Below are 14,449 nucleotides of genomic sequence, written 5' to 3' on the forward strand. Positions count from 1 at the left end.
TGTTTATAGCGCACATTCAGTTTTTCTCAAGTGTGAATCTGGAAACATTTTATTAACATGGTTGTTGTCCTTTTCACTAAAATTGTAAAGATTAATTTTGTATAACGTTTGGAATGTTTGAAATGCCGTACCACCCAAACTAAACCTAACCACTGGTGTTAGAAAAGCAAACTGAGAAAAAAAGAACCAACAATGACATTTTAGCTTGCATCTACAAGTACGTATTTGAGTTTTTTATTGTGACTTGTGTTTCACAGGTATAGCATCACAAGTGTCATATGTGTGGAAAGTTGTTGGCATTTTATTACCACTAGTGTTCATTTCAACTGGAAGCTGCAGTGAATTTTATGTAGGCCTATATACGTAGCCATAGTTGTTCCAATGGACCCATGTTGTTTCCTTATTGTGTCAGATAGACCCTGAGCAAATTTGTTAGATCCTGTCAACATTAAAATAAATATTGAATCCTTCTTGAGGGGGTCAACTGCCATTTGTGATCTATGGGAATGCTAACAGCTGACTTTCTCCAGGTATTTATAAGCTTAATTTTTACTGCCCCAATAATGGATATACAGTGGAACTGTGTGCTTCTAATGCTTTGGCCAATCATTCATGTCGTGTTTTTAACCTAATTGGTCAAGGAGTGACAGTACACTGTTTGCTTTTGTTATAAATGGCTTTTGCCATCAGTGTGGCTGGACGCTGCTTTTGGAGACCAAAGACAGTCTAGTTCATCTCTCTTTCTCTCCCCGTGGACTATCTTAAAGGGCAACCATCATTACTTCAAATTATGTTATTATGTCTAACAGTGTCGCCTGGCGCTGCCAGCACCATTTTTCTTTCTCCCTCTCACTGTCTCTCCCCCTTTCTCATTCTCTCATTCCCTATTTGACACACACACACACAGTCACACACTGCTTGTCAGCTGCTTAGGCGCCTTCCGATTTAATAACGGTCCGTTTCTCTCAGTCTCCTTCTCTCTTGCTCTTTTGGACTCAGTGCTCCATAAACAATAGACCTCCTGTCTTGTCCTTGAAGTCATTAAGATAGCTGCTGAGCCACAGGACTCTGATGTAGACATAACAAATGCTACAAAAGCTGATGTCTGGAGACCTCAAAGCCTTTGTCCTGTTAGATTCACAGTGTGGCATGTTTTTAATCCCAGCATGGACGGGACGCAAATTCTCTCACCAGCGTTTGACGAGTCTACATGCATTGATATTGAAATGCGTACAAGACACAGGAGAGTTTCACACACTCGATGCAAACGCGTCACCTCTCTTCACAGCTGTGGGAGTTGAACCACGACAGGCAGAAGCAGCTGTCCACTGTCGGCTGTTGGCCTTGCTATGTGGAATCTGTTACGGATATTTCTTCTCATGTGCCTTGACCTTCAAGCCACTCTTAAAGAGAAATAAAAGGACCTGTTCTTCATTTCACTTCATTGAGTTTCTTTATTTTCTCCGTATGTCTCAAGAGAGATAAAAGCACACCAACACGCCATTCAACCTACACCATGATGGCACTGGAGCCCTATGTGGGCCAAGAAAAAAGTGTTTCTTAACTTAAAAAGGGTCGCTGCTCCTATTAAATATGTTATTTTTGAGTCAGCAACCACCAGCATGTGCCAGTTGTTCCAACCCGTGTATTGAAGATCTCTGTTTTGGTCCTTTCTAGAGATCTAGTAATGTAAAAATATATGTCTCCTTCCATTTTTTTATTGACACACAGTCAGGCCCCGTCCACACGGAGACGGAGCTTACCCCAATCCAATCTTTTTTTTCCTCGTCTCAAGAAATATCCGTGTCCACACGAAACCGCATAATGATGTAGTATACATGCCAGACCAGTATGTGGCGCTGTAATTCTGCCATAGAGATACACTAAAAAGAGAGAAGAAGACTTGGACTATGCTCATAAACCTTGCGCGTGGTACACAAATGAACATGGAACAATACATTTATTAATCAGTGTTAATGTTAGTTAATAAAAAGACAATCGTTCAGTGTTTGTTCATGTTTTTGTTGCTGTTACGTGACGTAGAGGTGTCTGACTATGGGGGAGACGTGGGCTGATGACGTCATCGTTTCAGAAAATATACAGATTAGCCGTCCAGACGAAAACGCAAAGACGGCGTTTTCAAATTAATCCACTCTGGGACCCGGTTTCAAAAAATAGCGGTTTCACCTGATGAAAACGCCGGATCCGTGTGGACGAAACGCCTATCGGATAAAACATTTGTGCGTATTCATAGAAACGCGTCTCCATGTGGACGGGGCCTTAGTGACCTCATTGTTTGGCTCTCAAAACACGTGAACACGTGAGGTTCTTTGAGAGTGGTGCCATTTTGGTTAAAAGGCATAATAGAAATCCCAGCACTCAGCTGATACTTTACTCAAAATGAAGTTAATTACATTAAAGAAAGTTGATCCCACCTCAAATATTGTATTAATTCCACACAAAAAGTACATTGTGTGCTTTTAAATTAATTTAGCTAAAAGGAGTTTGACTTCTTAGTGCCAGAGGTTGTACATTATCAATTTTTCATAGTTGTAATTTGCATCCAAATGAAGCCAAATATTTGGATTATGTCACAAGAGGATTAATGTTGACTGAGATTTTAAATCTATAGTGTACATCAGTGTTATACTAGTTGCCGCAGATTAATCTGGAAACTATCAAATTAAGAGTCAGGTCTTCTAACAAGTGCCATGGTTTTTTGAACATCAAACCATGTACTTTATGGACAAGCTTTTCCTGATTGGCATTAGAAGTGGAGCATGGGTAAAGGTGTTGACGCCATTGTTTTTCTGATGCTCACAACTTGTCCTAATCTGTGTTTCTTCCATTTTCCCATAGCGTGTACTCGCTCTATTTGCTGTCATCTTAGATTTCTGGACAGATTTGGGTGTCAGATGTTGCTCCATATGTGTAAAAGCATGTGCATCTTCACGTGGGACGGTGGGGTATATATGTGTCCTGGATATGCCCACAGGGTGAATGCCCTTCAGGAGAGACCGGAGGAGAATATTAATGAGTCCATTAGGACACACATACACATGCTGACCCTCCTGTCCAAAAAAAAGACAAAAGCAAAATCAAGGTTAAGTGCATGAATGTGAATGCCTGATGTGCATTTCAATGAAGCTGGAACAAACTTAAAATTCAAAACTATCTAACCGAAATAATTAAGCATGAGAACAGCTTTTCCCCTTAGGCTGAAGTCACCATTAATAACTGAACATTAATAACTGAATGACAGTCAGAATTGAATAGTGGACACTAACACCACTACTTTTTTCGTTTATTTATTTATTATAGAACCCTGATTACTAAAGGTGCCAAAAAATATTTGGCCGTTTAATCAATATTCCAAAATATCAGTAAGAGCATTTTGAGAGTATCGTAGTTTTAGCATGAGTTTTTCGCATGTTTTTCTGGATATAGAAGCCTACAGGTGTTTTACAAGTGATGACGTTGTTAGCTTAAATGATAGCATAATTTCAAAAGCAAATCTCTGTTATTACTATTAAATCTGGTAAAATGGATGGGACTTTATTCATATTTTCATTATCTAGTCAGTTTTCCAAGGATTTATACTAATATCGCCAGTGTGATTATTCTGTTTTCTAACATACTAGCGTCTGCGTAGCCTAAATGAATTGACATATAATCAATGGCAGTGTCAATGGCAGCCATTTCTTTCTACATTCATTTTTTTTTTTTTTTAACTATGACCACAACATATAGACTTTCTTTTGCTTTAGGGTCTCAAGTTTAAATATTTCTGACTTATCTGCACAACTTTTATTGATCACCAATGGTTGTTGGCATAGAGAGCTCCTTAAGTTTCATTCAAAATAAACTTCTTTGACACACACTTTCATTACGCGATGATTGGCCCGTCCTCTGCAAAAAGCAATCTCAAAGTGGCAGTTAGACGACGTTGCATGGCTCCTCCGAGACTTGTCTCATTGAGAGTTCCGGTATCCGTGTCTGAAAACGAAGCCCTCATAACTCTGCTCATTCTGTCGTTCTTTCTATGGAGACCGCCTGACAAAAACGTCAACTCCCAATATCTTCCTCATAAAACTCTGCAGCTCTAATAGAGGCATGTAAATCAATTACGTCAGAATTCATTTAGAAAAGCCTGGCTAGATGGAACCCCTGGCGCCGGAGATTTGATCACAGAAGGCAAGCGTACACTGGCATCGACTCACAGTTGATTCTGGATTTTGAAAGATTGTGCTTTAAGCCGATATTGCTTGTTTTTGAACAATATGACATTCTTTTGGTGTGTGTCTGATGTTAGCCCAGCCTCATGCATTCTCTTGATCATGTGTGTGTGGATGTGTGTACAAAGGCTCTTTGTGCATATTGGGTTGAATTGAGTGTGTGTTTGTGTGTGGGTCTGTTTGTAATCTGGCTATGAGTTGTTGTTTTTCCAGTGGTGGTTGGTCGTTCTTGGTATCTCTTTATAAAGTTCTCTCTTTCTCTCTCTGTTCCCCTCTCCTGATCTCAAAGCAGGGCAAGAGATGGAGTTTTCTTCTTCACAGTACCCAAAGCAGGGGCAGAGGGTATCAAACTAATTTTTGTTTTATTTTGTTTTTAGCTTGCCCCATATACCACAGAAATGAGACTAAGCTATGTCATACTTGTCAGTGTGTGCACTTCACTGGACATGTTCCCTTTCTTGTAAGTGCCATCTTCTCTGAATGTGTGTGTGTTTCTAAACCAATACTGTCAGGAGGAAATTGGTGGAAAATAGTTCATAAACATAAAAGTAAATGCTGTTTTTATGTCTATAAATGAAAATCAATCAATCAAATCAATCAAACTTTTAGAAGTTGGGTACAATGATTTGACCATTGTCAGTGTTGCCTAATGCACCAATGCATTGAGCTCTATGAGGCAAAGCATTAAACTATAACTATGCATGCATGTTTTAACAAGTTTAACCAACCCTGTCTGGCATTGTGTCGAAACATAGTTGAATGACATATTAGAAAATGAGGACTGATTTTATTATTATATTGAGTGACATAGTGACAGGCCTGTTATGACATTCTTAAAATCATTAAACACATTAGATATCACATACTTCAATTCACCAATCAACTTATTTTTTTTTACTACAACATGATTCAATGAACCTTTTCTTTGTTAACCATCTGCAGTAGTTAAATAAAAATGTATTCCAAGTACACCACACATCAAGTTGTCTACATAATGTAAATGTTAAACAAATCACTTGTTAAATATATTTGCAAAAAAAAAGATGCACGAACTGCAACTACATTGTGTTCAAACTTGTCTTATACATATTATATGTTCAGAAATAATATGAGGAAAATGCTTTAAAAAAATTTCAAAAATCAAGGTAATTCAAATTCTCAATGACTGAAGGTATAAGACCAGTAGACTATAACGCATTTGACTGTTGCACTCGTGTCTCTTGCAGCGTCTCACACATGAAACGGCATTCTAAAAATGCACCATTCAAATTAAAACAAGTTCAATCCCATCTTTGAGGGCATGCATTTTTTTTCGTATTCCACTGCCCGTGTCTTTGTCAACACAAAAGTGCATTCGGCGTGAATGTCGCCTAGCGATGTGAGTGCATCACATGTGAGCAGTTCATCACGTTCGCCGACATGCGGTTGGATCGTTCTTTTCTCTTTACTGTTATAACTGGCATATTGTCAAAGTGTCTAATTCTAACATTTTTAAATAATTATATTAAAAATCGCAATTCCTCTATTTTTTTTTTTTATAAAATCATGGCAAAACATTACATTTGAATTAATCAATAAAATCAGAAAAATCGCTCAGCCCCAGTATAGGTTCGTCTGTATATGGTATGTCCCAATTCGTATAGCTTGATTTACATGTGATGCCCACTGCACATCTGAAAACAGTCCCACACAAGAAGATAAGTCATCTGTGAAGTGTCTCTTAAAGCATTTTTCCATAATCTGGCCAAATGTTCCTTAGCATAGTCGCTTTTCCAATATGACCTTTTTCACCTCCAGTCTCTAAACTCACCATTTCTCTTTCTAGAATGTATCTACAAGCTGTTGGGTTGGAACATGCTGCTTCTCTTTGATTGAATGTTGAGTCACATTCAATAAGGTGCTGTTGCCCAATTTTTTGGTTGTTTAAAGCATTCATGCTCCATTGTTGAAGACATCTGGAGGAGAGAAAATAAGGCCTGGGGTACAGGGATGGTGTTTGTTGAGAGACAGTAGGAGATGGTATTGGCCAAAGTCCAAAAAACAAACATTGGTTCTTCTTGAAGCAAGTGACCATGTGAGTGAACCAGCCAGAACTGGATATGGAAACGTAGACAAGTTTGGAAGAGATCTCTGAAAGACCGGAATGAAGAAAGCAAGCCTCTAGACTAGGTCGACCCAGCTGCTGATGTATTGACTTCTCAAAGCATCCCAAGTCTCTCCAAGTTACTCACAGGAAGTAAGTTTTGGAGTGTTGGAATGAGGGAGACAGCTTCACTGATGGATGGACAGGGACAAAGAGAGGGAGGCAGTGACTGAGTGAAAGAGAAGGAGCATGAGTGACATATCGGGAGGATAGCGACTATGCCGCATTGCATAATTACATTTTCTGTTCAAAGAATATCGGCAATCAATAATGTAATTCATAGAGAAGCCATAGCATACCCTCTCATTGGCATTCACCACCATGTCCAAGCCGCTATCCTGAAGAAGTAGAGCAGCGAGGAGCAGAAGGCAGTTTGTCATTGAAACAAAAAGTCACCCATTGTTCATATCAAAATATACAGTATTGTTCAAAATAATAGCAGTACAATGTGACTAACCAGAATAATCAAGGTTTTTCGTATATTTTTTTATTGCTACGTGGCAAACAAGTTACCAGTAGGTTCAGTAGATTCTCAGAAAACAAATGAGACCCAGCATTCATGATATGCACGCTCTTAAGGCTGTGCAATTGGGCAATTAGTTGAATTAGTTTAAAGGGGTGTGTTCAAAAAAATAGCAGTGTGGCATTCAATCACTGAGGTCATCAATTTTGTGAAGAAACAGGTGTGAATCAGGTGGCCCCTATTTAAGGATGAAGCCAACACTTGTTGAACATGCATTTGAAAGCTGAGGAAAATGGGTCGTTCAAGACATTGTTCAGAAGAACAGCGTACTTTGATTAAAAAGTTGATTAGAGAGGGGGAAACCTATAAAGAGGTGCAAAAAATGATAGGCTGTTCAGCTAAAATGATCTCCAATGCCTTAAAATGGAGAGCAAAACCAGAGAGACGTGGAAGAAAACGGAAGACAACCATCAAAATGGATAGAAGAATAACCAGAATGGCAAAGGCTCAGCCAATGATCACCTCCAGGATGATCAAAGACAGTCTGGAGTTACCTGTAAGTACTGTGACAGTTAGAAGACGTCTGTGTGAAGCTAATCTATTTTCAAGAATCCCCCGCAAAGTCCCTCTGTTAAAAAAAAGGCATGTGCAGAAGAGGTTACAATTTGCCAAAGAACACATCAACTGGCCTAAAGAGAAATGGAGGAACATTTTGTGGACTGATGAGAGTAAAATTGTTCTTTTTGGGTCCAAGGGCCACAGGCAGTTTGTGAGACGACCCCCAAACTCTGAATTCAAGCCACAGTACACCGTGAAGACAGTGAAGCATGGAGGTGCAAGCATCATGATATGGGCATGTTTCTCCTACTATGGTGTTGGGCCTATTTATCGCATACCAGGGATCATGGATCAGTTTGCATATGTTAAAATACTTGAAGAGGTCATGTTGCCCTATGCTGAAGAGGACATGCCCTTGAAATGGTTGTTTCAACAAGACAATGACCCAAAACACACTAGTAAACGGGCAAAGTCTTGGTTCCAAACCAACAAAATTAATGTTATGGAGTGGCCAGCCCAATCTCCAGACCTTAATCCAATTGAGAACTTGTGGGGTGATATCAAAAATGCTGTTTCTGAAGCAAAACCAAGAAATGTGAATGAATTGTGGAATGTTGTTAAAGAATCATGGAGTGGAATAACAGCTGAGAGGTGCCACAAGTTGGTTGACTCCACGCCACACAGATGTCAAGCAGTTTTAAAAAACTGTGGTCATACAACTAAATATTAGTTTAGTGATTCACAGGATTGCTAAATCCCAGAAAAAAAAATGTTTGTACAAAATAGTTTTGAGTTTGTACAGTCAAAGGTAGACACTGCTATTTTTTTGAACACACCCCTTTCAACTAATTGCCCAATTGCACAGCCTTAAGAGCGTGCATATCATGAATGCTGGGTCTTGTTTGTTTTCTGACAATCTACTGATCCTACTGGTAACTTGTTTGCCACGTAGCAATAAAAAATATACTAAAAACCTTGATTATTCTGGTTAGTCACATTGTACTGCTATTATTTTGAACAATACTGTACTTACCCAGCATGCTCAGAGAGAGAGGGGCCATGTAAATTGCATTATGTTTTGAGTGATGCCTTTTAGGCAGTGTGTCCTTGTTATCATAGTGTGGTCAGCACATCGGCAGGCTTGCGGAAACAATGTGTCCCATTTCTCATTAACATATTGCCATGGTTTTTGTCCCTTTAGTGCATTCTTCAGCTATTCTCTTCCTTCTCTTCTAGTGAGTCTTTTTTTGGGGGTCAGTCTAGATTTAAAATGGCACTCACCCCCAAGTCCTGCCACAGTGAGTTTGAGAGTTTGGATGTGGACGACAGCTGTGAGGCTGATCTCACGTCATCTCTTCACCTTCCAGTGCATCCCTGACATCCTGCAGCAAGGAACCGAGGGGTCGAGATCGCCTCTGATAAACTCACACAGAGGCCACAGGCTGCTGGGATGTGTGCCATCCTTCCTAACCCCTCCAGCTCCTGCTGCAAGTCGGAACAAATTCTCATTCAACCCAGACACATCTCTGGCATCCTTGGCGACCGAGAGGTTTGGGTTTTTAAGCTAATCTAAGCTCCCCAATCCTCTGGTGTTGTATTCTCACAGCTAATATGAGCCTTAGAGCCCTGAGCAAGTAGGCGAAGGGGTCTGGAACTCTTGCTGGGTTAAGTCTTGATTAGTTCGGCCTAACGGTGGGACACACCTGGTCTTGGTGTCTCTGATGGAGCGGTGGAAGAGCTCACTGTCTCTGGCTGCCAGTGCCCTGTCCGCAGCCTCTTTGACTCACCACTTAGCGCTTTAGCCTTCCTCTCACCGGCCAATCAGGACTTGTTTATTTATTTAGCCCCTCATACATGTTTAATGAGGGAGGGGAAAACTGATCCCAGAGCAGACAGGCTGTAAATACAGCTGTGTGGGGGGCTGTTTTTTTCTCTAATAGAGTGAGGTTTTTTTTAGCCAGATTGGTTTATACAGGATTTAATGACTTGGTTCAGCCAGAGATCACAGGCTGGTGCATTACTGTGTGAGGTTGTATCTCATGATTTGTTTTTGTGCCACAAGTTGTGATTTGTAGTTCGACCCTCGTGATTTGTGTATGTTTGTGTACTCGTGTGGATTCCTATATGAAAATCGATTATTCAGTGGCTGATCCCGATACAGAAAACTAACACGGTGTAGGGTAATACAACTGAGTTAAATATGTACACTAAAATAAAACATTTTAGACAATATTTAATTTAATTTAGTTAAAAATATTTAGAGATACAACATACATTTCTTTGGCAGATTTTGGATATGTAACCAAGTGTAACAAAGACTTTTAATATTAATCAGTCAACGGGGATGGCTGTTTTGGGAAATAGGACATAAAATTCGGGTTGGAGTCTCGGCCGGCAATACCATGACTGAAGCGCAAGCCACCGAAAACCCAACTGTTCCCCGGACGCCGCAGCTTAAATGGCTGCCCACTGCTCCGGGTGTGTGTTCACGGTGTGTGTGTTCACTGCTGTGTGTGTGTATTTTGGATGGGTTAAATGCAGAGCACGAATTCTGAGTATGGGTCACCATACTTGGCTCTATGTTACGTCACTCACTTAAATTATGAGCATTTATTAACAGGATCAGAAAGACACATTCACATTGTCCATATGACCATCTCAGCACATAATCTAAAACTATGTCTCATTATTTTTCTGTTTCAGCATTGGCTGAAGGGAACAAAGCGGAGCATCATGACCGGTCAATTGGTGACAGGCATCGCAGAGCGGCTGAAGAGTCCTACTGGGCCTACTCAGGTGAGCAAACTACACTCGCACATACATAGAGACACTTCCGAAAGAGGAACATTTACATTTCTCTCTTTCAAAAGCCAATGTGTTCTGCTACCACTAAAACACATGAACTGCCTCTGATAGACAGCTAGTCTTTCATCCAGAGCTGTCCACCTAACTCCCAGAGGCCTTGCCTTAGGGTCTTCCCTGGCTTTTGCTTTCATGATTGCTTTACTGTTGAGAAAGTGACTCATGTTGTCCCTCTGAGCAATATTTGCAGAAGAATAGCATTAATCTTTTACTGTGCCACCAAGCCTGCGGCAACCAATGATATTTATTTGTATTTATTTAAATGCTTCCCCTTTTCCCTGCCATTGTTTTCTCATGTTTGCCAGCATGAAGGGTGGCCCTATTGCAAAGATGGCTTCCAACAAACACTCAGGTGCCTGCACTTCTGTGATCTTGTGGTCTTTATTGTACATTATGCACCATTTAATGTCTTGTTAAGGGGTTGAAGGATCTTTCAGAGGAACATTTCTTTGTTAAGAGGCAGTGCATTCATTGCCATAGTAGTGTCGGTAGTAAAGGCTTTTTATATTAGGCATTATGTGTAGAATTGAAGTATGTTTATATAATCTATTCAATTCCCTACTGAAAAGAGCTTGCAAAGATTATAGTGTTAGAAGTCACAACCTCTGTGTGTGTGTGTGCATATATTAGCACATCAAAGACGATTTCAGTCAAAGGATCTTGATGTTTTAGTGTTTTTATACATCTATTTTCAAGTGATAATTACACAGTCTAACATTTGAATACTTCCTGCAGGCTGACATTTGTCATCATTCTCTATTGCATGCGTTTGGATGTCTACGTTGGCATTGTCTGCCAGTGTCAGGGAAGCAAATGTGAAATTAGCTTGCTAAGCTGTAAGCTAACGTAGAAAGCCTGTTACGTAAAAGCTAGCTACTAAAAATTTGTGTCGTGTAGCCCAGCATTTTGGTCGTTGAGAGGATTTCTTATGATGACGCCTTATTGCTTAGTACAGAACTGTAGGCCTATGTTAAAAGCTTTGCGTTATTCCCATCAACCCCTGCTGTCCAGAGACAGGAGATGCTTTGTGCTCTTCGGTCAGGGGTTTGATGGGGTGTGACACTGGGGCATCTGTGGCTGCTCCCACAGTTGCTGTGTAGTTTGCCCGCTGTGTAAGCGAGTCATCTTTGACATCAACCTGTGCAGAGGAAGGGAGAGAGAGCATGCTATTTTTAGTCAGTCATGGATGGTAATGCAGCCAAGTCTGTCACAAGTAGAGGCAATTAGTACATGCTAATTAGCAAGTAAGTTTTAATCAGTAACCTGGTGAAAAGAAGAGAACATGATGCCACATCATGAGGAAACTAGATTATTCATTAACGCACAACAATTAATAATTATTACTCTTCAAGAACCGACAGCACCCTGCAGTGACATTTGAGTCAATGAAATGCCACTCATTTTTTTTTTTTGGTCTTTATCGATTCATTTATTCAAAAATTGATTAAAGAGCAATTTGTATGTATAGTAACTTGGATACACCTCTTCTATGATGAACATGTTTTCAATTTCTGGATTAAAATTCATTTTGGGGAAAGAAAAAAAAGGACCATTATGATTATGTCGAGGTCAAGTAAGTCTAAAACCTAATGATATTTACAAAATAATAAATCTGGATATTTGAGAAAAAAAAAATCTTTATACACACTCATATGCACACACATATATATTTAAAAACATTTAGGAAAATAATGATAAATATATAATAATAATGATATAAACATGTGTATACAAGATTTTTCTTTATAATAGATGTTCTACATCACTGACCAACTCATTAAACATTTAGTTCAGGTCAGTGTTCTCACGAAACCAAAATAACTTCTGTCAATACCGATATTTAGTACTCAAGAGTTATTTTGAATGCCCTTGGCTACTGGATTTAGTCAGTACTCTGGATACTCCATAAATATCTCTATTTTTTTTTCTTGTATCGACTTTTCATATCGGCAATTTTGATATCCCTAGTTCAGACGGTCTTACAAATCCCTGTTTTGCTAATGGCAAAGTTTTTTTAGACACAAATCAATAAAACTGTAGAAATTGATTCAGAGTCAGTGTGTGTTCCAGAGGCAAATCTGCCTTCGGGTTTCATACCCACATCAAGGGTCCTAGAGTATGCTAAGCCTCTAAAACTGTGATTTCATTGCTAGATATCATAAAGCACGTTACACACACCCGTGTGTATTTATATTTCCACATGTGTTTTCTAGTGGTTATGCATTCATGTTTTCATGCATATACTGCTCTGAATTCATCTGGTTGCCGTACACCTATCGCTTCTTGTGAGCAGAATGCTGTTGACGAGCACAGATGACTTTGTCCTGCAGGCAGATTTAATGAACTCGCCAGATGATCCTCACTCTGAGAGCGGCTCGCCGTCCTGTCAAGTGGCTTTACTCTGTTTGCGCCTTGCAAAGCTGCCATGCTCGTACCCTCCGGTTAGCCATCATTCTTAGCTTGCCCAGTTACAAAGCCCTTACCGTTTTTGCATCAAGCTCCATTATCCGTTTATTTATTGCTCCCTAAAGAGCCCTGGAAATTATGCTTGATCAAACAAAACCCCTAACAACGTGTCTTATGACTTCTCTGGGCTACTTACGGCCCACTGGGCCAAATTTAGCTCAGGCAGTTTACACTTAAATATCGTTAACTATTCACATATTTCAATGTGGAATTGGTGAAATACTCCAAAAAAAAAAAAAATTTCTGCAGTGTTATTGTAGTCCAGTTGACATTCTTTGGGGATGTGGTTTAGGAAAAGGTTTCGATTGTTTGACTAGCATCTGCATCAAACATAGTGAAAGTCACCATATTTCTTGAAAATTATGTCATTTAGCTAGTTTTTGTTGATTATACTTTGCCGAACACTCACGCAGTGAAGTATTGTTTAATAGCCTCACCGTCAATAAAATCCTCATAATATGCTGTTAAACACACCCACAAACCGGCAGATTCCAATTTATCTGATGAGTAAATAGCACAGCGTTGAGCGATGGTGAAAACCAGTCCAAAAACCACGCAAGTGCCATTTCGAGATACATTATGCATAGTAATTTAAAGCACTGAAGCAGTCGCACATTGGCGGTGAGGCACTATTATCTTTAAAGCATCTAAATTGAAAAGCCTCTCGCAGAAATGTGCTAGATTTGGACTGTAAACACAACAGGCATATCTGAATGATTAATGAATGTAGAGAAACTGCTCTCTGGCTGAGCACAGTATCAAAAACCTTGAAACAAGATCGATATCTACTTCCAGGAACCATCAGGCATCTTGCCCCAAATGCCACACCCCGAAATACATTTTCTATATGACCGTTTTCGACAGACACTTTGCAACTCTGTAACGCAGGACTGCGGAAGCGTTATGATCACTGCATGCAAACCTCAGCCTATTCAGTGGATATTAATTTGAAATTCTTTGTGTTCACTGCAGTGCTTCCATTAATAGGATTTAATTTAAAGGACGGAAAATACTGCTTCTTTCTTTTCATGACAACCCACATAAGGTAATTTCATCCCCAGATGCCACCTTTGAATTATCAGCTCACAGCCGCTGTGAAGCTCTATAGAAAGCGGTTTGAAGATGGAATTTGATATGTTGCCTTTGCTGTGCCACTTCTGATTGTTGAAAAGCCATCACTTGGTAAATGCTTTCACGGCTCATGATTTGCTTGCATTAGTGGAGTCCATAAATTTTTCATTCAACTGAACAGTAAAATGATCCTTAAAGGTACAGTATGCACAAAAAAAGTATATTATTTACCTATTATTCCTAAGCTGTATGCAATTCTTTATTCTAATAAACACAAAAATATTTTTGATACAGTGAGTTTTTTCTCCATTTGATGAAAGTCAATTGGATATAGATGTATTATGGATGAAAACAATTGAAAAGACTTTCAAATTATCATCTTTTTTCACGCTTCAGCCGTAGTCGAACCTCCATCTGTTTGTTAACAGGCACAAGCATCTTGTGAGTCTCCCAGATCTTCTGTTCACCTCTCCGCAGGCCTTCATCATCATCATCTACCCCCTTCCTATCATTCTCTATTAGCTCTGTGCTCAAGGCTGCCAGCTTTTGTTTAGCGAAGTTGGCAACCTGGACACAGATGTTGATCCACTCCAGATGTTGTGCAGAGCACAGCAGGTCGACCCTCATGTTTGGTATTTACTCTTAATCAGA

General features: G+C 39.7%; 1 protein-coding gene across 2 annotated transcripts in view; it reads left to right on the plus strand.

Moving 5' to 3' along the window:
- LOC127967973 (receptor-type tyrosine-protein phosphatase gamma) overlaps nucleotides 1-14,449 on the plus strand; it is a 225,749-nt gene that overhangs the window by 47,362 nt on the left and 163,938 nt on the right. For both annotated transcript variants that reach the window (XM_052568742.1, XM_052568743.1), the window contains exon 2: nucleotides 10,103-10,195. In XM_052568742.1, the coding sequence (XP_052424702.1) occupies nucleotides 10,103-10,195 (93 nt within the window). The remainder of the gene's footprint in view (nucleotides 1-10,102; nucleotides 10,196-14,449) is intronic.

This window comes from Carassius gibelio, chromosome B11, assembly GCF_023724105.1.
Source record: "Carassius gibelio isolate Cgi1373 ecotype wild population from Czech Republic chromosome B11, carGib1.2-hapl.c, whole genome shotgun sequence".
In the NCBI taxonomy this organism is placed as follows: Eukaryota; Metazoa; Chordata; class Actinopteri; order Cypriniformes; family Cyprinidae; genus Carassius; species Carassius gibelio.